The sequence below is a fragment of the Sus scrofa genome, chromosome 16 (genome assembly GCF_054392235.1).
Source record: "Sus scrofa isolate SSC_HxYL_T2T_F1_AM1 chromosome 16, Sscrofa_HxYL_maternal_Yorkshire_Landrace_v2.0, whole genome shotgun sequence".
Taxonomy (NCBI): domain Eukaryota; kingdom Metazoa; phylum Chordata; class Mammalia; order Artiodactyla; family Suidae; genus Sus; species Sus scrofa.
Genome location: NC_139398.1, coordinates 88472782 through 88496958, shown reverse-complemented (window position 1 = coordinate 88496958; position 24177 = coordinate 88472782). Strand labels below are relative to the sequence as shown.

The following is a 24177-nucleotide window of genomic DNA, read 5'->3' as shown; positions in this document are numbered from 1 at the left end:
AGCTGCTTTTAATGTCATTCTGTCATCTTATCTCTTCCTTGATGTCTGGCTTCGTAGAATTTTTACTTTTCCATTCCCTGGGAGTGGAATCTGTTTTGTAAAATTGTATTTGATGAGTAAGTCTTCTTTATGATGTTTTGATTCCTTAATCTTTCTTTTGAGTTCTGTATCTTTCCTACATGTGCATTTTGGTGGCGAGAGAGCTGTTCTGCAATCTTCACGTAGGTTCCCTGGAAGACTCCTTTTTTTCAGCTCAGTTCTGACCAGGGCATTCTGTGCAGACTCTTAGACCCCAACGGCGAAGCTGCCCTGCCTCCTCCTGGTCTTGATCCTGTGGTGTACTTTTCCCAAGTACCTATGGGGCAAGTATGGGTTGATTTGTGACAGGAGTATTCCTTTTATTTCGACTCTTTTGAATTTTCACAGCTTCTCAGCCATCTATTTGTTTGAGGGAAAAGGAATCTCTATACTGCTTCACTTATACCATCTTTCCCCAAATCTCTACCATGATTTTTTTAATTAAAAAAAAAAAAAAGAAGACGTTAGGAATTCCCATTGCAGCTCAGCAGAAAAGGACCCAACTAGTATCCATGAGGATGTGGGTTCGATCCCTGGCCTCACTCAGTGGGTTAAGGATCTGGTGTTGCCATGAGCTGTGGTGTAGGGTGCAGATGTGGCTTGGATATGGCATTGCTGTGGCTGTGGTGTAGCCAGCAGCTGTAGTTCCAATTTGACCCCTAGCCTGGGAACTTCCACATGCCATACCTGCAGCCCTAAAAGAAATTAAAAAAAAAAATTTAGAAAGAAGTAAATAAATATTTTTAAAAGAGTTTAGGAGAGACATTATTTTTTTATATTTCATGATTTGTATTTTTTCCATTATAGCTGGTTGACAGTGTTCTGTCAGTTTCTACTGTACAGCACGGCGACCCAGTCACACCGACATATATGCTTTCCTTTTGTTTTTTTGTTTTTTGTTTTTTGTTTTTTGTTTTTGTCTTTTTGCTATTTCTTGGGCTGCTCCCACGGCATATGGAGGTTCCCAGGCTAGGGGTCCAATCGGAGCTGTAGTCTCCGGTCTACGCCAGAGCCACAGCTACGCGGGATCCGAGCCGCGTCTGCAACCTACACCACAGCTCACGGCTACCCCGGATCGTTAACCCACTGAGCAAGAGCAGGGACCGAACCCGCAACCTCATGGTTCCTAGTCGGATTCGTTAACCACTGCGCCACGACGGGAACTCCTATGCTTTCCTTTTTCTCACATTATCATGCTCCATCATAAGCGACTAGATATACTTCCCAGTGCTATACAGCAGGATCTCATTGCTTATCCCGTCCAAAGGGAGATGTGGGTTTTTTTTATAAAGCATTCAGAGTTTTCACACCGTTGATGGCTGTGTGGCCTACGCGTGGTTATCAAAGACACTACCTCAGAATCTGGTCCCTTGATCACCAGCAGCATCATTTCCGTCTACAGACGATGCTACCATCACAAGCATCGCCCAGGACATTTGTGAAGGGCTCCTCCAGAGCTGGCAGGTAGCCACACCATCCTGGTGGCCACGGGGCCCCATGTTTGTGACACACCTCCCGTGGGCCTCTGAGTGATGATGGACGTCCCTCATAGCACGGGGACCCTGGCCCCACCACCTGCTCCCCCATATCCTTGAGCACATGAGTTAGTGTTTCTGCACCTCAGTTTCCCACCTGTGCAATGGGCGTGCTCACCATTCCTGCCATAGGGATTTGTGGTGAGAATTAAAGAGGTAGTGTGGACAGAGCCCCTCATTAAACACTCACCATCACGACTAGTGTTACTGGATCCCTGTAGACGTTGACGCTGGATCACTGGCCCAGATCGACTGTCTGGCTGCAGGCTGTTCGGGACTGGGAGGGTACAGCGGTTTCTCCAGGGCAGGGCGCATGCGCACAGCCTGCCTGCCGTCATTGTGCCTGTGGGTTTCACATACACACAGCGAGCTGTCCACGGCCCCCGCACTCTCACACGGCCTCACGTCTTCTTCCTCAGGAGATCCTTTTATTTGGTTCAGAGACGTGAACGTCCCATAAATTTCCGTCCCGGGCCTGTGAACGCTAATGCAGGTCTCTCATGGCTGCTCGTGCACGCGTAGACTTTACATCATGCGGGCAGTTAAAGAAACACATCAGCGTCCTGTCTAAACGACCCAGACACCGTTTCCATGGTCTGCATATGGTATTTTGGAATAAATTATCATAAATGCTCCACTGGTTGGCTGCTGTCCCAATTTGAGTCATTTAAACCAGCTGAGTTAGAGAATGAAGTCTTTACATCTGGGGCTTCTCTCTGCCTCGATTCATTGAGAGTATTGAGCATATACGAACACTTAAATAGAGAATGGTTTTTAATGTCTAGATAGATAACGTAAATACATTAAATTATTAGGCACTTTTGCAGCATAGGCTAATAAATTATGCCAGTTATAACACAACAAATATCAGTAATGAAATACCAGGGTAGCACGTGCCTTTCCAAATCCCCTCAGTCTTTGCACATCGACATGTGTAAGAGCAGTGAATAAATATCACATTTACAGGAGTTCCCGTCGTGGCGCAGTGGTTAACGAATCCGACTAGGAACCATGAGGTTGTGGGTTTGGTCCCTGCCCTTGCTCAGTGGGTTAAGGATCTGGGGTTGCCGTGAGCTGTGGTGTAGGTTGCAGACGCGGCTTGGATCCCGCGTTGCTGTGGCTCTGGTGTAGGCTGGCGGCTACAGCTCTGATTAGACCCCTAGCCTGGGAACCTCCATATGCCGCGGGAGTGGCCCTAGAAATGGCAAAAAGACAAAAAAAAAAAAAAAATCCCATTTACAGCAGGATTCCACTCTCAAGTTTTGTGATGTTATATCTGAAGCTTTAGATCAGGAAGTTGATTCCCAAGGGAAAAAACAGTGTTTAAATAATTATTTGTTGACTAAATAACTAGCAATATTCTTTAACTCTTTCCATATAATATATAATGTTTTATATATATATATATATATGTATATTTATTATAGCCTTTCAGTTACTAATATGTAAAATCCACCTGATAGGGCAAATCTCAACCCATAAGGACATAAGACTTGTAAGAAAAGAAATAACAAATCTGCAGTGTCTTGAAGAAGAATAAATATGGCTGAAGAAGGTAGTTTTATGGAGACGGGAGCCAGAAGGTTACAGAAAAATTGTTCTGCATATTCCTACGTATTCATTTCTGGATCTGATTATTCTCCTCCAAGTGCTGTGGTGAGAACGCCTCCCTGCAGAGAATGGAATGGCTCCAGCCTCCTGGAGAAAAAGGACCCCAACATCAAATGTTAACTGGACGTTGGTGACAGGCACCTGCCCTCAGGGCATCCCGTGGCTAGAAAAGCCATCCCAGCATGGGGTGCCTTCCCACCTGGACCTCGGTTGGGAAGCTGTTTGACAGCTTAACAGATACAACTTCGAGAGTCTTTGAACCCGGCATCATTTTGGGGAAACTACTCTGAATATCTGCATGTCTGCTCTGACTTCTGACCTTTACTTTTCAGGTCTCTGCCCAGAACCTCTGTGTGGGTTTATGCCTCATATTCCTCTTGATTCAGTTGTCGTTACTGCTTTCATATTTTTTTTTCAGTAAGGAATTGAGGTAACCAGAGATACTTGGTTTTAGAGGGTTAGCAGGCTAACCCCTCGGAAAGCTCTGTGACTACCTTGCAGACCTGAGTTGTGTAATTCTGTGTCCATGATGTTCTTAGGGCTTTTTTTTGAGGGGGGGGTTCTTTTTAGGGCTGCATCTGCAGCCTGTGTAAGTTCCCAGGCTAGGGGTGGAATTGGAGCCACCGCAACGCCAGATCCTTTGTCCACTGAGCAAGAGCAGGGATTGAACCCCAGTCCTCATGGACGCTAGTCGGGTTTGTTTCCGCTGAGCCACGATGGGAACTCCATCTTAGTGCCTCCTATTATCTTACAGCAAAGAACGTGACTGAAGCTCTGGGCACAACCTTGACCTTGACCTCATTCACGGTGTCAGTTTGCTCGCAGGCCGCCCTGTGTAAAAAGTGGATTTGATCTGTTTCTCTGGCTTCTCTCTTAAAACCCAGTGGATTTATGGCCATTCCTGGTAACCCTGGTACATAAACCCTCTGTGGACGGCCCCAGCTGACCAGTTGCCCTTGACCCGGAGCTCTGCCGCACTGTACCTGGGTCAAGGGCTTAAGCCTGGGGAACTGAGGGGCTGCAGTCTGGCTCGCACCATCCAGATGTGCTGGACGAGGCCACCTGGAAAGCATTCTTAGAAAATTGACTCATGTGTCTGGAGAAGATCATTTCCAAGTATTTATCAAGGAGTGAACATCCAAGAAGCCCTACAGCAAAAATACCAGAAAAGCCTGAAACTGGAGGAGGAGTGATGCCATCGTCTCAAAATCCTTCTCATAAAAGGAAGAAGCCGCAGTGGGGAGAGTTCAACTTCTGTATGAAACGGGAAACTGACCTTTCTTGCCAAGAAAACGAGAATCCAAAGAAAGCGAGTTGGCACGAAGTTCTCAATGAATCTTCCATCACTGAAATGACATTTTGCACCTCCAAAGATGAATTAAACCACCTTCTAGGGGAAAGCCGTCCATTTTTAAAGAGAGAAAAAATGAACTCACGTCACTTCCGTTGTGAAATGTTTAAATTCATGTTAGACACGTAGATTTTCCCTAGAGCATCTTTAATAGGTTCTCTTCAGGGGCAGGGAAAAGGTATTTCAGATGTTACAGAAAATCCGGATGTCCCCGTGACTCAACAGACAACCATTTGGAAAGCGCATGGCCCTGACCGAGTATTTTGACACTGATTCAATACTGAATCATTTTGGAGTTTTCAAAAAACTGCTCTGCACGGGGGTTAGCCAGGAAGTAGCAGTAAATACGTAACTTGGACGTAGAGCAGTGAATTCCATACTTATATGCGTGTGAAAGAAACATGCCTACAATTTGCAACCATCCAATTAAGATGTGTAATGCCCCCCCCCCAACTCCTGAATATATGCATTTTCCCAGGATGTTTTGGAGAAAAGCCACGTTAGATAACTGCCTTGTTCCAGTTTCCCAGTTTCCCCCTTGCTGACGCCTTGACTCACCAAGCGAGAACACCGCAGGGTGGGTGGCTAAGAAGAGGGCTCCCTGCGTGTTCTCGGGCCCTGCGGCCAACCGGCTGTGTGCCCTTCACCATCTAGAACCCCACAGACTCTCACCATGGCTGGGCCTCGCCTCCGCCTCTGTAGAAGGAGGATTCTGCCAGCACCTCCCTGGGGTGGTTAAAGCGTTTGCCGTGTGGGTGGATTAATCCTCATGAGTGCTTGGAACAGCACGGGGCACAGAGCAGGCATTGTGTCCGTGCAGAAAAGGTCCTTGTGTGAGCTGCTCAGGCCCCAAGCTGTACTCCGGGCTCAAAGCCAGGCCCCCACAGCTTGTAGGCATCCTGAGCTTCCCTCCTTCTAAGAAATGGACTAAGGCAGGGCGCCCCGCACGCAGGACCGTGGCAGAGTTAGAAGCCAGAGCTCTCCAGAGCTTAGAGCCCGGCCTGCTGGCCCTTCGCTGAGCTCAGTGCTGCCCACGAGGTGCTGGCCGTCCCCATCCCCCTCCGCACCCTCCTGGAAGCCACCTGCTCCAGGCCTTAGTCTGGCTTTAAGATTTGCAACCGTTTTGCTAGACCTTCAAGACTTTGCGCGTGGAGCTGGTTGCTTCTGTTGCAGCTGTTGTTTTATTGTTAACATCTGTCTCCCTGAAGGAGGCAGTTGTCCAGTCCTCCAGGCCATCCGCTTCGGCTGTGCTCAGGGTCGGTCTGACACTCCAATGCCCTGACCTTATCCAGCAGTCCTGGCCTTTGTAAAAAAAAGACCCGTCTCTGCCTGGTTTCTGCAAACATTCTTGATCTCATCTTCCTAAGTGCAATTGCTGAAGTCTGGGGTGGGCAAACTGTGGCCCCTGGGAGCCCACCTCCCAATTCTGTAAATAAGGTTTTCTTTTCTTTCTTCCTTTCTTTTATTTATGTATTTATTTAATTATTTTTTGCTTTTTAGGGCCTCACCCCTGGCATATGGAAGTTTCTGGACTAGACGTCGAATCGGAGCTGCAGCTGCTGGCTTACACCAGCCACAGCAACACAGGATCCGAGCCAGCATCTGTGACCTACACCACAGCCCGCAGCAACGCCGGGTCCTTGACCCACTGAGCAAGGCCAGGGACTGAGCCTGCAACCTCCTGGATACTGGTCGGGTTCATTGCCGCTGAGCCACAAGGGGAACTCCTAAGTGAGGTCTTCTTAAGGCACACCCTGCCCACTTGCTTACAGCCGCCTCCAGCTGCCCTCTCGCTGCTGAGGTGACGTTGAGTCTTTGCAATTGTGTGGCCACCAGGCTAAAATACCTACTGTCAAGCCCTTTGGTGAACTGTTCACCAACTCTTGGGCTGGATGAACGCATCTTTCTGGCAAAAGAAGTGTCTTTTTAAAAATGATATATTTCTTTAACTTTATGTAAAACACCATCATTTCGACACGTAATCAATACAGGGATTCTCAGGTTTGCATTTTCTTGAACTACGTCTTTGAAGTCCAATGTGCATTTTATATTTTTAAAAGTTCTTTAAAAAATTCTTTATTAAAGTGTAGTTGAATTGCAAGGTTCTTTCCAATGCTATGCAGCAGAGCGACCCAGTAGAAAATGTTGTCTCTATTACCTGTCACCCTTCTTCAGGGCAAAATAAGTGTGAATGTTGCTGCAGCAACACATTCTGAATAGTTCCGAAAACCTGACCCTTGTTTAAGTGTGCGGTCCTATCATGCGTCGGGAAGTAATTTTAGAGTGAGTTGGATGAGGTGTTTATGAGCAGCTTTCTCTTCTCGGTGATTTGGGTCACCTGTTTTATTATCCTTTCTCCATGAGGGAGAGGCCATATCTTCAGGACAGGAAGGTGTCTCTAAATCAAAAAGTAGGTTAGATGTGAAATTCGCAGATGGGCGTAACATGCAAGTTCATGTTCATACAGCTGGGTTTTACCCAGATGGCATGGTTTCCTACCAGCTCCCCAGTGTCTGAGCGTCCTGGGCGGCCACGCGCCATGGTCTCTGCGTAGTGGGAGAAGAACCCCTTCTCCTCCAGGAATGGTCCTTAGTGCGCTGTTGCCTGAAAGCAGTTGAAGGAGCCCCAGGATTCTTCTTATTTCCATGATGCGATCAGCTCCCGCGGCATCTCTCAGGAGTTCTGCAAGGACCTCATGACTTTTTGTTTTTGGAAAGGCAGAATTTTTCAGACGGGACGACTAGTCATTTCTTCTACAGACCTTCTCGGTGGGAACCTGACCACCCTGTTCTTTCATCAGTGGCCATCGTTTCTGTTCTGTTCTCAGGTGAGAAATACTGAAGAGATGACAAACACCTGCTCGGGGCCTTTCCAGCCTCTCTGATTTTGTTTAGTATAGTTGAATATAACAGTTTCCGTTTTTCCCTTCTTTAGATATAAATATGTGTGTTAGGCCACTAAGATAAACAGTTTGGTTCTTTAGTCCCAATTTCCTTTCTCTTTTTCTTCACTCGAGTCCTTTGTATGAAGAGAGAAGATTCAGGGCGAATCTCCCTCCCGGTCAGGACGAAGCCTGCAGATCTTCCTTCTTGCTGTTTTCTCTTTGCCTATGAAATGGTCTCTCTTATTCCTTTAAAATGTGGAATTCCCAACAAGATTTGATTCTTGCCATCCTTGCACTGTGATTTCTCATGGAGCCTGGTCAGAAGAGGCCTGACTGGAGAGAGACACCAGGCTGGGAGAAAGAATGAGATGAGCCTCATCATGCAGGCTTTCCTAGTACTCTGCACTAGTACTGCACGACCTAGTACTCTGCACTAGTACTGCACTACCTGGTACTCTGCACCTAGTACTGCACTACCTGGTACTCTGCACCTAGTACTGCACTACCTGGTACTCTGCACCTAGTACTGCACTACCTAGTACTCTGCACCTAGTACTGCACGACCTGGTACTCTGCACCTAGTACTGCACGACCTGGTACTCTGCACCTAGTATTGCACTACCTAGTACTGCACTACCTAGTATTCTGCACCTAGTACTGCACTACATGGTACTCTGCACCTAGTACTGCACTACCTAGTACTCTGCACATTCAGTAAGGATCTGGGGAAGAAGGGAAGGGCCACAGTAGGTTTTCCTAGGCAATGAATCACGCAGCCTAGGAAATGGAGCTGCAAGGATTTCAGAGAGTGAAGAGGCATGTTCATGTTAGCACTGAAACTCATTTATTCCTTGTAACAGAGAGGGACTGGCTTTCATCAGATTAAACCCAGGAGCAAGGAGCCAATGCAAAAGCAAGTCAGATATGATGTGACAAAGATGTCGAACTAGCCCAGGTTCTCCAAAAACAACCAGTAGGGTAAGAGTGTGTATGTGTGTGTGTGTGGTGTGAAGAGAGAGATTTTAAGAAATGAGCCCATGTAGTTGTGGAGGCTGTCAAGTCCAAAATCTGGAGACCTAGGGAAGACTCAGTGCAGGAGTGTAAGCCCAAAGGTCATCTGCTGGTAGAATTTTCCATTCTTCTGGGGAAACTCAGTCTTTTTCTATTAAGGACTTCAACTGATTGGGTGTGGCCCACCCATGTTATGGCAGGGGAGCTGCTTCATTTGGAGTCTAACCTCCTCTGAAAACAACTTCACAGAAACGTATAGAATGATGTTTGAGCCAATATCTAGGTCTGTAGCCCGGCCAGGTTGACACACAAAATGGATCATCATCAGCCTGGATCTGGTCAGATGTGCAGGAGGGAGCAGCTTGGCTGGAGAATCAGGGAGCAGAGTCTGTGATTTGGGGAAACCCAGGAAGGGCTGGAGGGCCATGAGGGTGCAGGCCAGAGGGGAGAAGTTGGGGACGGCTGGTCCTGGGTCCCCATCCCAGGCCAGATGGAGATGCTCTGTGAGCAGGAGTCCAGACAGGAAGGATTCGGGTCCTCACCAGGCAGAAGAGATGCCTCAGCCCACCGATGAAAAAGGAGATTAAGGAAAACACTTAAAAATACATACGCAGGGAGTTCCCATTGTGGCTCAGCAGAAATGAAGCCAACTCATATCCACGAGGATGCAGGTTCGATCCCTGGCCTCGCTCATTGCGTCGGGAATCTGGTGTTGCCAGGAGCTGTGGTGTAGGTCACAGATGTGGCTCATATCCCACGTTGCTATGGCCGTGGTGTAGGCCAGCAGCTGTAGCTCTGACTCGACTCCTAGCCTGGGAACCTTCATATGCTGCATGTGCAGCCCTAAAAAGAAAAATATGTATATATACATATAAACACATGCACTTTGAACTTTATTTTTTACTTAAAGTACCTAAATGTGCATCCATTCACTAATTCTTTTAGTTATAACCAGAGCTGGCTTTGAGTAGAAATATGCCTATTAAAAGATCTAAGTTGATAATTTGCCTAAAAAAGGCACAATACCTATGATATTTAGTTTGAGTTCTTGAAAGAAGGGTGAAACTTGTCTCATTCATCTGAGTGCAAAATCATCTTAAATTTTTCATTTTTTCTCCATGGTTACTTTGGTCTCAACCACACCTAAGCTGCGAGCAGTTCCCTTTAATGACTCATCTCTGCCGAGTCAGTCCAGAGACTCAAAGTGGTTTTCATGGAAACAGGCGTCGTGTTTTCCGTGCTCATGTTTCGTTTAGCTGCCCCAAACTTCCCTGCATTTCGTAATTCCAATAACAAGTTCAGCTGGCGGAAGCAGATCGGAACTTGGGTTCAGCTGGTTCTGTGTGTGCCCATGTGTCACGGGGTGGCAGCAGAAGGATGTTGACAATCTTGGGCCAGGCTGTCCCTTCACCCCACCTGGCGCTCCGCTTGGGGTGGGCAGTGAGCTGGGGGCTTTGCCAAGAGAATGAAGAGGCCCGATGATCCGACAGGTCAAGTTCAGAGAAGAGAGTCGCTCCCGAGGCTGGATGTGAAGCAGTGGCAGGAAGGCGCCCATCCAGTGGTGTGTCTCGTGTCCAGGGAAGAGCAGAAAGGACATCAAGAGTCCCCAGGACAAATGCTGACTGGGGCCCTGTCCCAAGGCTCTGTTCTCCTGGGAGCAGACATCAGAGGAGTCTCACGTGGGAGGTCCTGTCGCCCTGCCCGGTGGAAACTCGACTGTCTGCTTGTGGGGCAGGGCGGTAGAAAAGGGTGTCCCCAGCTATGAATATAGCCATTGTCACCGCCTTCCATGTCCAGGAGACACCTCCGCTTCCAGAGACCCTGCACCATGGAGCCATCCTAGACCAGCGTCTCACAGCTGTCAAGCTGGGTAGTTCAGAAGGATGGGAAGTGTCAGCATCGGACGTGGGTACCATCCCTTAGTCGGGAGGATCCGAGGAGGAGGCAGTTCTGGTCCATCCCAGCTCCTTTGTTTCAGAAGGAGCCGAAGCCTGCGTGACGGGACTCGCACTCCCAGCAGCTCGGGTGCGGGGTCTGGGGTGAGGCCCCAGAGCGTGGTCTTTAACACCAGGGGGCGCCCCAGAACCAGGCCAGCTGGGCAGTGGGGCTGCCTGGGGGCAGTGGGGCTGCCTGGGGCGGGGGGGCTCTTCTGATTTACCAGCGACAGGATTGAGGATCGTGCCTTCTGGCAGAAGAACCTTTTCCCCTGACATCGGATTGTCGCATCTCAGTTCTCACAAGAGTTAAAAAGTGACATTAGTACAACTTTCATTCGGAAGAGGGAGTGAGGGCAGCTGCCACCTGCAGGAACCAGAGCCTGGTCTGGCCTGAAGAGCAGGTGCTGCCTGTCTTAGGTTTATCCCCAACCCTGCTGGGCAGCGCGGCCACCAGGCTGGGGAAGGAGGGCTTTGCAAAAGTTCAGAGTTTTGACTCCCAACCCCAAATTTGTGATTCCTGCAGAAAGAAGGAGAGACCGAGAAGGTGGAGGTTTTGAGAGTCCCGCCAGGCAGCTATGGTTTGGAAACACAGTCTCGGTGCCAGGCTGGGTCCCAGGGTCCTCTTGGCGCCTTGGTACTAAGCTCGGGCATGAGAATTTAGGATGTTGAATATTTTTTTTCTTTTCTTTTTTTGTCTTTTTAGGGCCACACCCGCGGCATATGGAGGCTCCCAGGCTAGGGGTCTAATCGGAGCTGTAGCTGCCGGCCTATACCACAGCCACAGCAACTCGGGAGCCGAGCCACGCCTGCAACCTACACCACAGCTCATGGCAACGCCGGCTCCTTAACCCACTGAGCGAGGCCAGGGATGGAACCCGCGTCCTCATGGATGCTAGTCAGGTTCATTAACCACTGAGCCACGATGGGAACTCCAAATGTTGAACCTTTTAAAGTAGAAGGCGGTGCCTCCTCATCAGCCATCAGTCAGGTTCTCCCGCAACCCGGTGTAGACTGCTAATTCGCCTGCCTATATGACGTCGCCACCCCCCTTTTTTTTACTCCGTAGCAGAGCTGTTTGTGACACAAAGAGTTGGCCCGAAGGTTGGGTACCAATGGGCGTGACAGAGGAGCAGGAAGGCATGGCCTTTGCCGCTCAGCAGTCGGATGCTGGCAAAGGTGCTGTTCTTCCCACAGAGGCAGAGTCGGGATGCGTGCGGAGGGCAGCCCTGTGGGAGGTTCCTGCCCCATCCTGTGTGCGTCTTCTTCCCCCTCAGGGCCTGCCTTTGCTTTGTTTTCCCATCCTTGAGACACACCTGGAAGAGCAGACCTCTTCTGAAGCCCTGCCCAGCTCCAACACCCAGCTTTTTTTTTTTTTCCCCTGTTTTCCGCAGAAACTGGCTGGAGGGGCAGCCTCATAAAGACCCAGCCTTCGTGGTCATCCAGGATCTGAGTTTTCCCTTCACCCTTTGCGAGCTGAGGTTTTTCATTCATTTCATTTGCGTTAATGACATATGCACAGACCGTCAGCCGTCTGCGGAGAGAAAAACCTTCCGATGAAGGATTTTTGCTGACACAAGGAGTTATTAAGGCTGTTTGGCACAGGGAGGCAGGTTTCTTTGGCCCGAGAGTCCCTCCTAATCCTCTTTTCCCTGTTTCCTGTCATGTAAATGAAGCTCTGAGGATCTTACTGATTCTTCTTGAGATAACAGCTGATGACAGGACAGTGAGGCAGAAAAACCTGGTAAAAATAGCACGCCGAGGCCCAGAATAATAAAAATCTCCATACCTTTGGCTTCTCACAGACCATAAAATGAACACCCACGTTTGTGGGGAGCTTTTGACGTCTTGCAGTTTGGCTTTGTGTGATTCAGCAAAGAAACGCTGCCTTTAAAGATGGGGAAAAAAAAAATTCAGGCCTGCGTCTGCGTCAGTTTCACATACAGAGTAGTTCAATTCGACTTTTGAGGCTGAACTAAGTGAAGTTACTGTCCAGCCACAAGCTTCCAAGGGCTGATGGCCAGGCTTCCACATCCAAGTCTCCCGTTTTCTCAGGTCCGTCCCCTGTCCTTGCCAACCTGTTTTCAGGAGCGGCCTTTCGGTCCTGAGGTGACAGCGGAGGCCTGTTCCTGGAGGGGCTTCTAGGAGAATGCGTCCAGCAGGTGGAACACAGGCTGCCAGGGAGGGGGCGCGGTGTTGCAGTGTCCCTGTCCCATCTCCTGTACTCACGCCCAGGCTGCAGGAGGATTTGCTCCAGAGGTTGCAGCGTGAGAGCAGAGGGCATGCTGTTTGTCCAGTGACGCTGGCTCCACCGAAATCCTTCACTCACACATTTGGTTATCGAGCTCCCTGGCCCTTTCCGAGCTGGCCCTCTGCCACGGAACAGCTGGGAGTGTAGCTGGCATCCTCTGATGCTGAGGAAGCATCCTCTGACATAGACCAGTGACTCCCAAATTGGCAGAGGAGGCAGGCCAGCTGAGGGCGGGTGTGCGGCCCGCAGCCAGGAGGGCTCAGGAATCAGCTTCTCTCCTCGCTTCTCCTCCCAAGGCCTCTTAGCTCAGCTGCTGTGCTTCCATCTCATGGCCAGCCTGCTCTCTTTATTTCCTGCCTATTTTCTTTTTTTAAAATTTTTTTAATTTATTTTTATTTTTTTTATTTTTATTTTTTTGCTTTTTAGAGCCCACCTGTGGCATATGGAGGTTCCCGGGCGAAGGGTTGAATCAGAGCTACACCTACCAGCCTGCGCCACAGCCACAGCAGTGCAGGATCTGAGCCACATCTTCAACCTACACCACAGCTCACGGCAACGCCAGATCCCCAACCCACTGAGCGAGGCCAGGGATCGAACCCACATCCTTATGGATACTAGTCAGATTGGTTTCCTGTGCGCCACAACAGGAACTTAAAAATTGAAGTACAGCTGATGCACAAAGCCGCGTTACTTTCGGGGGTACAGCCTAGTGACTCCATTATCTGTGTGTGTATCTGTATTTCTTTTTTTCAGAATCTTTTCTCTTCTAGGTGAGTACCAAGTGCCAAGGAGAGTTTCCTGGGCTGTACCGTAGGTCAGCCTTGATGGCTCTCTGTCTTATGTACGTAGTGTCTATACGTTAATCCCACCCTCCTCATCTGTCCCCCCCTGCACTTTCCCCTTTGCTGATGTAAAAGGGAAAATATTGCCTCCCATTTAGTAAATACAGGATGTTGCAGCCATTGAGTTGTCACCTTTCAGCCCCGCCCCCGCTCTGATCAGCCCTGGGGTCCCTCAGGATGGAAACAGGATGCCCCAAGCAGCAGTCAGCCACTGCAGCCACCCCCTAAGGGTGCACCTTGAGGGGGTTCAGGATGAGAAGCACAGGATGCTGGCCTCCGAGAGCTGAGGTTATCAAAGGGATGGTTTCGCTGAGCCCAGGCTCTTGCATCTTGCTCAACTCTTGCGCTTGCTCAAAAGCGCTCAATTCCTTGAGATGTCTGATTTTCTTTCATTAACAGTCCTTGAGGTGTCTGGTTTTCTTTAATTAACAGTGGTCTTGTAATGTTCCACCTGTCTGGGCTTTGTTGCAAAAACTCCTCTGTATCCTGGCTCCCCACACGCCTCTTCAGACCGAGGATGCTGTGTCCCCGGCTTAAGTCCTCAGTTTTGTCCACCGAATAAAATGCAACTCTCAGCTTTTAGGTTGTGCCTTTTTTTCAGTGGACAGTAACCATCAGTTTGTTTTCTCTGTCTGGGAGTCCCTTTGCGTTTTTTTAGATGCCATATGTAAGTGCTACCATCACAGGGCATTTGTCTCTCCCGGTCTGGCTTTCTTCACACTCCTGGGCCATGCGTGTCGCTGCACACGCAGGTCTGCTCCAAGTTGACTTTGAGCTGGTTTCTTTTTTCCCCTGTGGGAAAAAATTATTTTTTCAAACCGGCATCTGTTTATTGTTGGATGTGCATTGCTATCTTGAAAACATTTTAGTTTTGAGGAAAAGCGTGGTAAATCTCAGATGACTTAAAAGTGGCAGGGCTGTAGTTTTATGAAGACAAGGTCCTTCATCTTCAAAAACCACACGCTGCTTGTCCCCTCCGGCCCCCGGGCCGCTGAGCATGCGTGTGTGCGTGTCTGTGTTTATAGGAGCAGAGGATTTTAAAGCTCATTTGAGAAGGTGAAAGCGGCGGTTTGATTAGGAACCGTCTCCTTGAAGGTGGTGATGGATGCGCTAGCAGGTGAAGGTCACGAGTGACCCATGTGGAGACGCCTCGGGATCGGAGCTGTGTTTTCATGCTGTCTCTCACCCCGTCCAGCACGCGCCTCTCTGGAGCTCCATCCAGCGGTGAACACAGCCTTCGCTAGTATCGGGTTGTGACGCGGGTTCTGCCCCATCGTTAGTGATGAAAGACCATTGCACAGAAGGTTGAGCTGTTCATGAAATGGGACAGCAGCCTGCCTCCTCCTGAAACTTCTAAAGAGAATAGAAAGAGAAACTGAAACGGAATTCTAAAATGAAGCCAGCAGCTCCTGATGCCACATGGGTGACAGCCCCGGGTGGCTGCGGGCGGCGCTCGGCTGTGAGCAGCAGCCTCTGGTCCCCACTGACGGTGGCCTCTGCGTCAGAATGGCAGTGCCCGTCCCACGCCTTCCTGGGCAGGGTTTCATGACCACGTATTTCAATGCTTCAGTACATCAAAGACTCTCGTTGAAAATGTGCATTTTCAAAGGAAGCATTAAATAACCAGAACCAAAGTGTTCTTTTTGTTTAAATAGGGAGAGGAACGTAATTTGATGAGAAATAACTCACAACGGTTGACAGGGATATTGAATAGCGAACAAATGGTGCCAGGAAATCCTGCCCAACAGCTGAGTAACAGCCATAAACCGCACCCTCTCCTGGCAGCACCAAGGGCTGTAGAGGCGAGCCCTGCCGGGGGCCCTTAGCCAGTGGGAGCACCACGGTGGCCCAGTGGCTGTGTCCTTCAGGTCCTGCCTGGGAAACCCGACTGGTTTGGGTCATGCCAGCCCTCTGCTTTGCTCCAGTTGGCAGACTTGAAGAGCCAGCACGAAGCAGGACAGGTTCTCTGCCCAACACGCCTCGTTCTGCTCACGGAACCTTCAGACATCAGCGCAGAGGCGTGCGTGGATTTTGACCCTTTCATGAGCGGAAATCAAGGCCCGTCGCCAGAGCTCTCCCTGTGAAACAGAACAGACACTGGGCATTTCCAGATGCCGTGTGAGTGATCTGGGCTCAGGATGATTTCTTAACGATGTGCAGCTCAGACAAGGGCAGAGAATGGACCAGCCAGTTGGAAGGGCTTAAGATGGTGGAGACAGAGGACTTAACGCGGGGGTGGGAAAAGCCTGGGAGCAGCCAAGACTCTTTGCAACCCCAGTGTGGACACCAGTTACAGTTTACGAGGCTGCAGGGCAAATGGAAGAAGTGAGAGGAAACATAAAAACAGCAGAGAAGCAGCTGAGAGGCTCCAAAGCAGAGTCATCCCAGCCAAGAAGCCAAAGCCCATGGTTCATAAGGAGTTTGCATAATTTACATGATTTAACATGAAATTAAAGAAAAACCCACTCTTCTTGTTGACACTGAAAAATGGAAGCATTTCCACCGTTGATGAGGAACAGTTCCAACAATTGCAGTGTTTAGTTTTATGTGAATAAAACTTTGCCTTACAGCGTGTAAAAATAATTTTCTTAGAAATATGATAGAGTCTGTTCCTGAGAAACACTTAGTATAAAATAGTTCAAGGCTTCTACAAGGCAAAATAAGGAACGCTATCGTGCCAGGTGATGCCGCAAGGCTGCTAGGAGCCGTGGTGGGATCTCTTCCGCTTCCCGCCCAGGAAGCAGCATCAGTTTCCCTCTCTTTCCTCCGCTGCTCAGTTTATCCTTAGAACCTTCACGAGGGTCCAAAAACCGGCTCTGAAGTGGTTTGAATCACAGACCCCTTGAGAACTTGAGGAAACATGCTGACTGGTTTACTCTGCAATCTTGGGGGCACGGCCCCCCTGGAACTGGTAGGATTTGGGGGTGTTCGTGGGTCTCCTGGAGCCCGGAGCCCAATCCTTTGTGCCTCGATTTCCCTGTTTAGATACCTGTGTACTGCTCCATGCTCTGAAATATTCCAGACTCTGAAAATATGTGCAGGAAGGTTTTGCAGTGTAAGAAAACTGTCTGTTTTGGACATTGAGTTGTAAAATCGCTGCATTTAAAAGTTGCAGACTTTTAATTCTGCCCTCAGTCATGTTTAAAAGGGCATTATGTTCGTGCATGTGTGCACGCGCGCAGGGAAAGCACCAGAATCCGAGGTGAGCAGATAAGGACCGTCGTTACCCTGGGAGGAGGGGTGGTGACAAGCTTCTGTCCCCCTGATCTTGACCCCTGGGGAACCCGGTGCGCACGCTCCGTTCTCAGGGAACCTCCTCCTTCCCGCCCCACCCCTGGCCCCGGGTGTGCAGCGTCTCCAGGAGGCGCCTCCTGAGCTCTCGGACCGGCTTTGTGGCTGCTGCTTTGGGTCCTCACCCGAGTGTGACTGTCAGGGCGCCGTGTGCGAGAGAGGACGGAGGTCCCCCAGCCAGAGGAGGACTGGGCATCTTCACTAACCCCCAGTTCTGCCTCAAGGTGCAGAGAAGATGGAGTTCAGTCCCCTCGCACCCAGCGATGCTGTGGACCAGGGCACAGAATCTTCCTGCGAGGGGCCCCCGAGCCTCCCCACACACTCGGCTGGGCAGAGCCTCCTGGCAGCTCTCGGGCTCTGCTGTCCGCCAGGCCCCGCCACGCTGGCAGCAGGACCCCTGCTCGTCCAGCCTGGGCTGCTGTGCTGTCTGGAGGAAGGCGAGCCTGGCTTTTCCTTTCCCTTCGGTGAAGACGTTTCACCAACATGGAGCCTCCTAGGCCCCAAGCTTTCCTTAGAATTTCCAGGGTTTGCGTAGCGCCCTGAGCAGGAAGACAGCGGAGTGGACATCACCAGTCCTCCTAGAGTCCCAGTGGCCACCCCCGGGGCCCAAGGCCCTCTGGCCAAATGGATCCTCCTTGTGGGACCACCTCTCACCTCCCGCCTCTCCCACCCCAGGTGAGCCCCACCCCAGCCGTGCCCTTGGGCCCTCCTGTGCGCGGATTTGTGCAAAACCAGCCAGGGCTCTGTGGACACACGCAAGCTTATCTGAGAGCAAACAGGGGTGCCACTGGCTGAGCTGGACCCGGCTCCCCCACCGCCATCGCCTCCGCATGCCTGTCGACAAGGAATGCCTTTATACCAGAGGAGAAAAACAGGCTTGCTTCAGGAGACATTCTTGGTTGTTGTTTGTTGTTGTTGTTGTTGTTGGGTCTTTTTAGGGCCGCACCCGTGGCATATGGAGGTTCCCAGGCTAGGGGTCTAATCAGAGCTGGAGCTGCCGGCCTACACCACAGCCCACGGCAACACCAGATCCGAGCCTCGTCTCCGACCTACACCACAGCTCACGGCAACACCGGATCCCTAACCCACTGAGCAAGGCCAGGGATCGAACCCGCAACCTCATGGTTCCTACTCGGATTCGTTAACCACTGCACCACGATGGGAACTCCCTTCAAGAGGAATATTCTTGAACATCCACAGCTGCTAACAAAGTAAAAGAAAGATGAGCAGACATGGGCCTTCTGTTGGAAGTCATCACTTTTCAAGGAGTCGCACAAAACAAACACACAAAAACGGACAAAGCTTCTAGATCCAATGACTAAATTCCAAAAAGTCCAGAAGAACATGTGACGTGAAGTAGGACCAGAGATGTGTACCTTGCAAAATCCTGTAATCAGCCAAAAAAAAAAAAAAGCTTTGGAGACGCAGGGAGGTGAACAGTCTTTTCTGTGACAAATAAATTGATGAGAATAAAAATGAGATTGAGCAAGAACCCATAGACTAAAAGAGGAGCAAGACATCCACCACTTACAACGTGTGGACTTTATTTGGATTCTAGGTCAGACGAGCAGGTTCAGCAAAGACACTTATGACATAATGGGGAATATGGAACCCTGCGTGTTTAATGACATTAAAGGGTCATCAGAAAATGGTGAGATGTCATGATGGCGTTGCAGTTACTAGACTGAAAAAGCAAAGAATCCTTCTCTTTTAGAGATGCGTATTGAGATGTTACTACGTCTTGCATTTGCTGCAGAATGCTCTAGGGGTGGGGCGTAAATTGATGATCTTTGAAACTGAATGGATGAGGACAAGGGTGTCTTTATGTGTTTGAAATTTTCCCTTTTACATAAAAGTTAGAGCAGGACTAGACACAATGTATTGAGCGGAGTTATTTTCAAGTTCAAGTGAACCTTATTGGGGGGAACGAGATAATCGGGGATGCGAATCAGGGAGCTTAGAAGCTGGGGGGGCCAGGGCAGACTGCTGGGGTGACCAAGAATAACTGCCCGTGTTGACACTAGGTGGGAAGAAATGCCAGCTGGTGCCACCTCCCAGACTTGGTCCTCCCCTCTGGAGAGGTGGCACCATCCCTCACCATAGGTTTCTCTGTCCCCGCAGTTGGTCCGTGGGGAACTGGAGCACCTGCAGCCGGACCTGTGGTGGGGGCACTCAGAGCCGCCCAGTCCAGTGCATGCGGCGGGCACACTACAAATCAGAGCGGGTCCCAGCCAGCCTCTGTCCAAAGCCCATGCCCTCCAGCCGACAGACCTGCCACCCTCAGAGTTGCCCACCTGCGTGGAGCACTGGGCCCTGGGCAGAGGTAACGGGGCAGGGCTGGCGGGGGGTGGCAGGGCCCCTCCTGCACGGCGGGGCTGGGGTCTCCCTGGGTCTTGGAGGGCAGCACCTGGCACCCCAGCACGGTCTGCCCCACTCTTCATGGGAGCTGACTCCGCTCCTCCCGTGCAGTGCTCGAGAACCTGCGGGAAGGGGTGGAGGAAGCGGTCCGTGGCCTGTAAGAGCACCAACCCCTCGGCCAGGGCGCAGCTGCTGCCCGACGCTGTCTGCACCTCGGAGCCCAAGCCCAGGACCCACGAGGCCTGTCTGCTCAAGCGCTGCCACAAGCACAGGAAGCTGCAGTGGCTTGTGTCCGCCTGGTCCCAGGTAGGTGCTGGTCCTGGGTAGGGAACCTGGTCTCAAGTAGGGGACCTGGTCCCAGGTAGGTGCACTGATCCCAGGAAGATTCACCTGGTCTCAGGTAGGTGCACCTGGTCCCAGGTAGGTGCTCCGAGTCCAGGTGGAGCTGAGTCAACCAGCTCTCCCCTCGGTTGCCTCCCCTCGACTGGTTTTTCTGCTTCCGCTCCTTTTCCTCCGGATCTCCAGCCCTCCCTGTCCCCCCACCAGCGTTCAGCACCCCCGCCTGGCGCTCCACGCCTTGGCATGAGTTGGCTTTCAGGTCATATCCCGGAGCACCTGGTCCAGGGTCCATCCACGGCCATCACCCCCTCGGGGTTGAGAGAGGGTGAATGGGTGAAGTGGTGCCAGTGGGGGGGGGCCTTCGTCGTGCTGACCGTGGGTGGTGGGGACCCCACCTCATCTCAGAACAGCTGTGGCCATTTCCGGGGAGGGAAGGGACAGAGGCCCCTTTTCCTGAGATGAGCGTCCGTGGGTGGTCTTCTGACTGGGGAAGAAACGGCTTGTGCTGGTTTGGCTCAGTGCCATGTGCTGCTGAAGCCCAGGAAGCCCCCATTTGCATTGTCAGGGGACTGTCCCAGCCCTGCTGTGCCGGGACCAACACTCGGAAGCGTGAGTTTGGAGGGTTAACGTTTTCGTGACTCGCTTTGACTGGGGTGAGTGCCAGGCCACCACGTGGGGGAGCAGACAGAGCTGTCCCCATGCCCGGGACACCGAGGCAGCCATGCCAGCCCCTCACGGGTACGGCGCACACAGGGGCTGCCTGCACAGCCTGTTAGGAGCTCCGTGATCGAGTGTGCATCGCCTGGGGTCAGTGAAGCCCAGGGGCATCGGAAGCCAAGCACCCACGGAAGAGCAACAGCCCCCGCCCGCAGGACCTGCCCTGTAATCCCAGAGCTGCACCCAGAAAGAAAGCCCCCAGCTCCCAGACCCCAAGCCCCTCAGGGACAGACAGGGGTTCCATTCCCAGCCACACCTCGAATGGTGCCCCGTCCAGGGGGGAGGAACGAATGGAGCAAGGGATGTTGTGCCAGGCAGGACGTTTACTGGGGTGAGACAGCGCTTCACTCCGCCACTGAAAAGTACAAATCGAGTTGCTACTGTAGCAAGCCTGCCCCGGTAACGAAGAACTCCTGGTCCCCTCTCACCGGAGACAGGGGCCTCGGTGTCTTTAGGAGTGGACTTCCCCATCATTACAAGACTGTTGTTGCCATGCGTATCCCTGAGGCTGAGTCCTAAGGACCAAGGAAGGAAGCGACGTGGGCTGCATGGTGCCCGGAGGTGTCCCTGGGGGAGTCCTCACCCTGGATATTTCACATATGCAGGTGTCCACACACACACACACACACAACACCAGAGCTCCTCTCTTAGGCGTGGCCCCAGCAAGCCCCGTCCGGCTCCATCCTGGCGTCAGGACACAGAGCACACCTGTAAGCCACGCCTGAGCATGTGCGTGAGGCCAGGACCCCTGCAGGTGTGGCCACCTGGGCTCCTCCGCGAAAGCAACCTGCAGGACCCTCCCCTTCCGTGCAACAGGGTGCCTGGCTCTTCTATGTCATCGCTGTGGGACAGGTGGCTCCAGCCTCTGCCAGGCTGCAGCTTTGCCCAGGGCCCCCCCTGCACAGGCTAGAGGGTCTGGCTGCAGTGACAGCTCAGGCTCGGAGCAGGTCTTGGTGGGAACGAGTGGGTTTGCTGTCTGTGCTCACACCGAGGGCTCGCGGGAACATCTGTGCGCCCTGGGTTCCCTCTGCCTGCCCCAGCTTTAGGGGCCAGCATCTGGCTGCAGTTGGCTGGTGTTAATCCGGGAGCTCTGGGGCTTACCTCATACCCTCGTGTGTTACATGGCAGTGCCTTCCAGTAGCGGTTACAGCCCAGCGTTTTAATTTCCCAGGGAAGCGGCGGCTCTCAAACTACTCTCCTCGGGGTTTCTGATTGCCCCGCCCCAGCTAACGCCCCCAACACTGGGCCACTGTGACCTCAGGACCTTCCTTTTTATGGCAGACACTGTAACGGCTTTTAAAACACCGAGGTCCTGGAGTTCCCGTCGTGGCTCAGCGGAAACGAATCCGACTAGTATCCATGAGGATGTGGGTTCGATCCCTGGCCTCGCTTGGTGGGTTAGGGCTCCAACGTTGCCGTGCACTGTGGTGTAGGTCAAAGATATGGCTCGGATCCCAGTTGCTATGGCTGTGGTGTGGGCTGGCAGCTACAGCTCCAATTCAGCCCCTAGCCTGGGAACCTCCCTGTGCCGCAGGTGTGGCCCTAAAAAAGAAAAAAGACCAAAAAAATTTTAAAAATAAAAACGAATACGTAAAATGCCAAGCTCCCTTAAATGCCATTGCATGTTTCCACAAATATAAATGTTCCAGCTGATGTACTCAGGAGGCGTCTTGACGCAGTGATTTTGTATGAGAGGCCGCCACCCCCTGAAAATACCTTCTGCTCACGGCTTCCGTTCCCTTCTCTCTGCAGTGCTCTGCTACCTGTGAGAGAGGAACACAGAGAAGGTTCTTAAAATGTGCTGAGAAGTACGTTTCTGGGAAGTACCAAGAGCTGGCCTCCAAGAAGTGCTTGCACCTGCCACAGCCCCACCTGGAGCTAGAACGCGTCTGCGCCCTGTTTCCTTGCCCCAAGCACCCTCTGTTCCCTGCCGCAGGCCCCCCACGGGCCAGCTGGTCTGCCTCGCCCTGGTCTCAGGTAGGGGTAGCTCTAAGTTTCCTAAGGGAGAGTGGGCTGGCTGGGTTGGGGGGGTGGTTTCTGGGAGGGGGTTACCCCAGATCCAAGGCCCTCCTCTCCAGAGCAGGTGCAGAGCCGGGCTACTTCCCTGAGGTGCTCTCCAAACGTCACTCGGCCTTTTAGGGCACCTGCGATTATTCTAAAGCATCACCCAGTGAAGGGTAGAGAAATGTTATGGTTTTGCTAAAAGCTGGGCTGAACCCCCACCCCCACTCCCACCCCCAGTGATGTGTGTGAATCAGGGAGACAAGATCTGGAAGAAACAGGTGATTGTAAGTTTATGTTAACTGCAAATCTGAGCAAACGCGAATGGGGCAAGCCCCCCAGAATGGCTGTGTCCTGTGACTCAGATCTGGAGTTGCTGTGGCTGTGACATAGGCTGGCAGGTGCAGGTCTGATTCGGCCTGGGAACTTCTATATGCCACAGGTTCGGCCAAAAAAAAAAAAAAAAAATCCCAAAAAACAAACAAATCCCCCTCCAACACACACACAAAACAACAACAGACCTAGAGGCTAAAGCTTTTCTACAAACAAGAGGTGGGGGCCACTGGGGGTGTCTGTCCCTAGGAAGGTCCCACAGGGTCCAGGTTGGTTCCACGTGTGTCTTTCTCCCACTGTGTTTTCTCTCTGACCCCTGCCCCACCCCAAGGGTGGCTCCCAAGGCCACGGGCTGTGCCTTCTGCGCCTTCCTGTTCCTCCTGGCCCAGCCCCAAGCCTGAGGACTGTGGGCACCTGAACGACAGCAGCTGATCTGACAACCCCATGGGATCTGCCACCACTAGGGCTTCCCCAGCAGGAGGAAGGTGGGCCTCCAAGGGGGAGACCTCAAGGCCCTGTGACCCTCGGTCCCCTGATCCAGGAACCGCTGAGAGGTGACCGGTGGCTCCTGAGACCGCTGTCCCTGTGTTAACGGGAGACTGAGGCTCCCAGGGTCCACCCACCTCTGCTCCGTTCAGAGACCTCAGGCGAATTTAGCCGAAGAAAAACAAGTTTATCAGTATTTAATTTAAACCAAAACCTAAAACCTAAAAATAGGTCTTGCATAGTTTTCACCAGCCTGAACTGCTCAGTCTGTCTAATAAGTCATTCTTATCATAAGCTCCTGGAAGATCTTATCCCGTCTGACTCATCTATTACGTTCCCAGGCCATACATAACTTTGGGGAGAAATAACTCAAAGGCGACGTTTGCCACGAGCTCTGGTACCCAAGGCTCTGGACCCTCCAGCCGTGGGAACCTGCGAGGGAGACATGCGGGCCCAGTGCCAGGCTGGGCTTTGCCCCTGGGCAGGTTATTCCTGCTGCAGTGGGAGGGATCCATAGGGTTTCCACGGGTTGTAATGGCCCTGGCTGCGTCTTGGCTCCCAGTGCCTCGCCCGGCAGGACTGGCTGCCCTCATTTGGGTTGCTTGGGCTTAGGGTCCAGTGGTCCACGCACTGGCTTGGTCTTGGGAAGGCTTATGTGTGAACACCTGCTGGCCTGTGTGTCTAACTCTACGTGGCAGAGACGAGGTGTGTGCCGGGGCCCTGGCTTGTTCTGGGACTCCTTGCCCGGCCCAAGCGCACGCTGACCGGGGACCTGTGGGTTTCCCCCTGCAGCAGCTACGACTGCAGTGCTGTGTCAGACGCCCTCCCGCATATGCAGCCTCATGCAGGGTCACACACAGAACGCGTGGAGGCTGGAGCAGGCTTGGTCTGGGGGACTGCATTCAGCCGGCCACACGGGGCTGCCCCGCAGCCTGGATCCAGCCTCTGATGATCTGCCCTCCTCCCTGGAATTATGGCAGCACCCGGGGGAACTTGCCTGGTTGGCATCGATGGATAACTTCGCCTGAGTGGGAGGGAGTCCATCCACCACCATCTGAATTTGCACAAAAATTCATAGTCCCACCTAGATTTAGGGCAGGAGGGGTGATGGATACGGCCATTGAGATGTGCGCTAACCCTTTCCCACTGGGAAGA

At 51.8% G+C, this 24177-nt stretch overlaps 1 protein-coding gene across 6 annotated transcripts in view; it reads left to right on the top strand.

Annotated features, from left to right (window-relative positions):
* Nucleotides 1–24177, top strand: part of ADAMTS16 (ADAM metallopeptidase with thrombospondin type 1 motif 16) — a 162724-nt gene that overhangs the window by 132785 nt on the left and 5762 nt on the right. For all 6 annotated transcript variants that reach the window (XR_014830766.1, XR_014830765.1, XM_085001652.1 and 3 more), the window contains 3 exons: nucleotides 18910–19111; nucleotides 19258–19452; nucleotides 21955–22179. Coding sequence is in view for 4 of the 6 variants with exons in the window: in XM_085001652.1 (XP_084857778.1) it covers nucleotides 18910–19111; nucleotides 19258–19452; nucleotides 21955–22179 (622 nt within the window). In the remaining 2 variants the exon portion in view is untranslated. The remainder of the gene's footprint in view (nucleotides 1–18909; nucleotides 19112–19257; nucleotides 19453–21954; nucleotides 22180–24177) is intronic.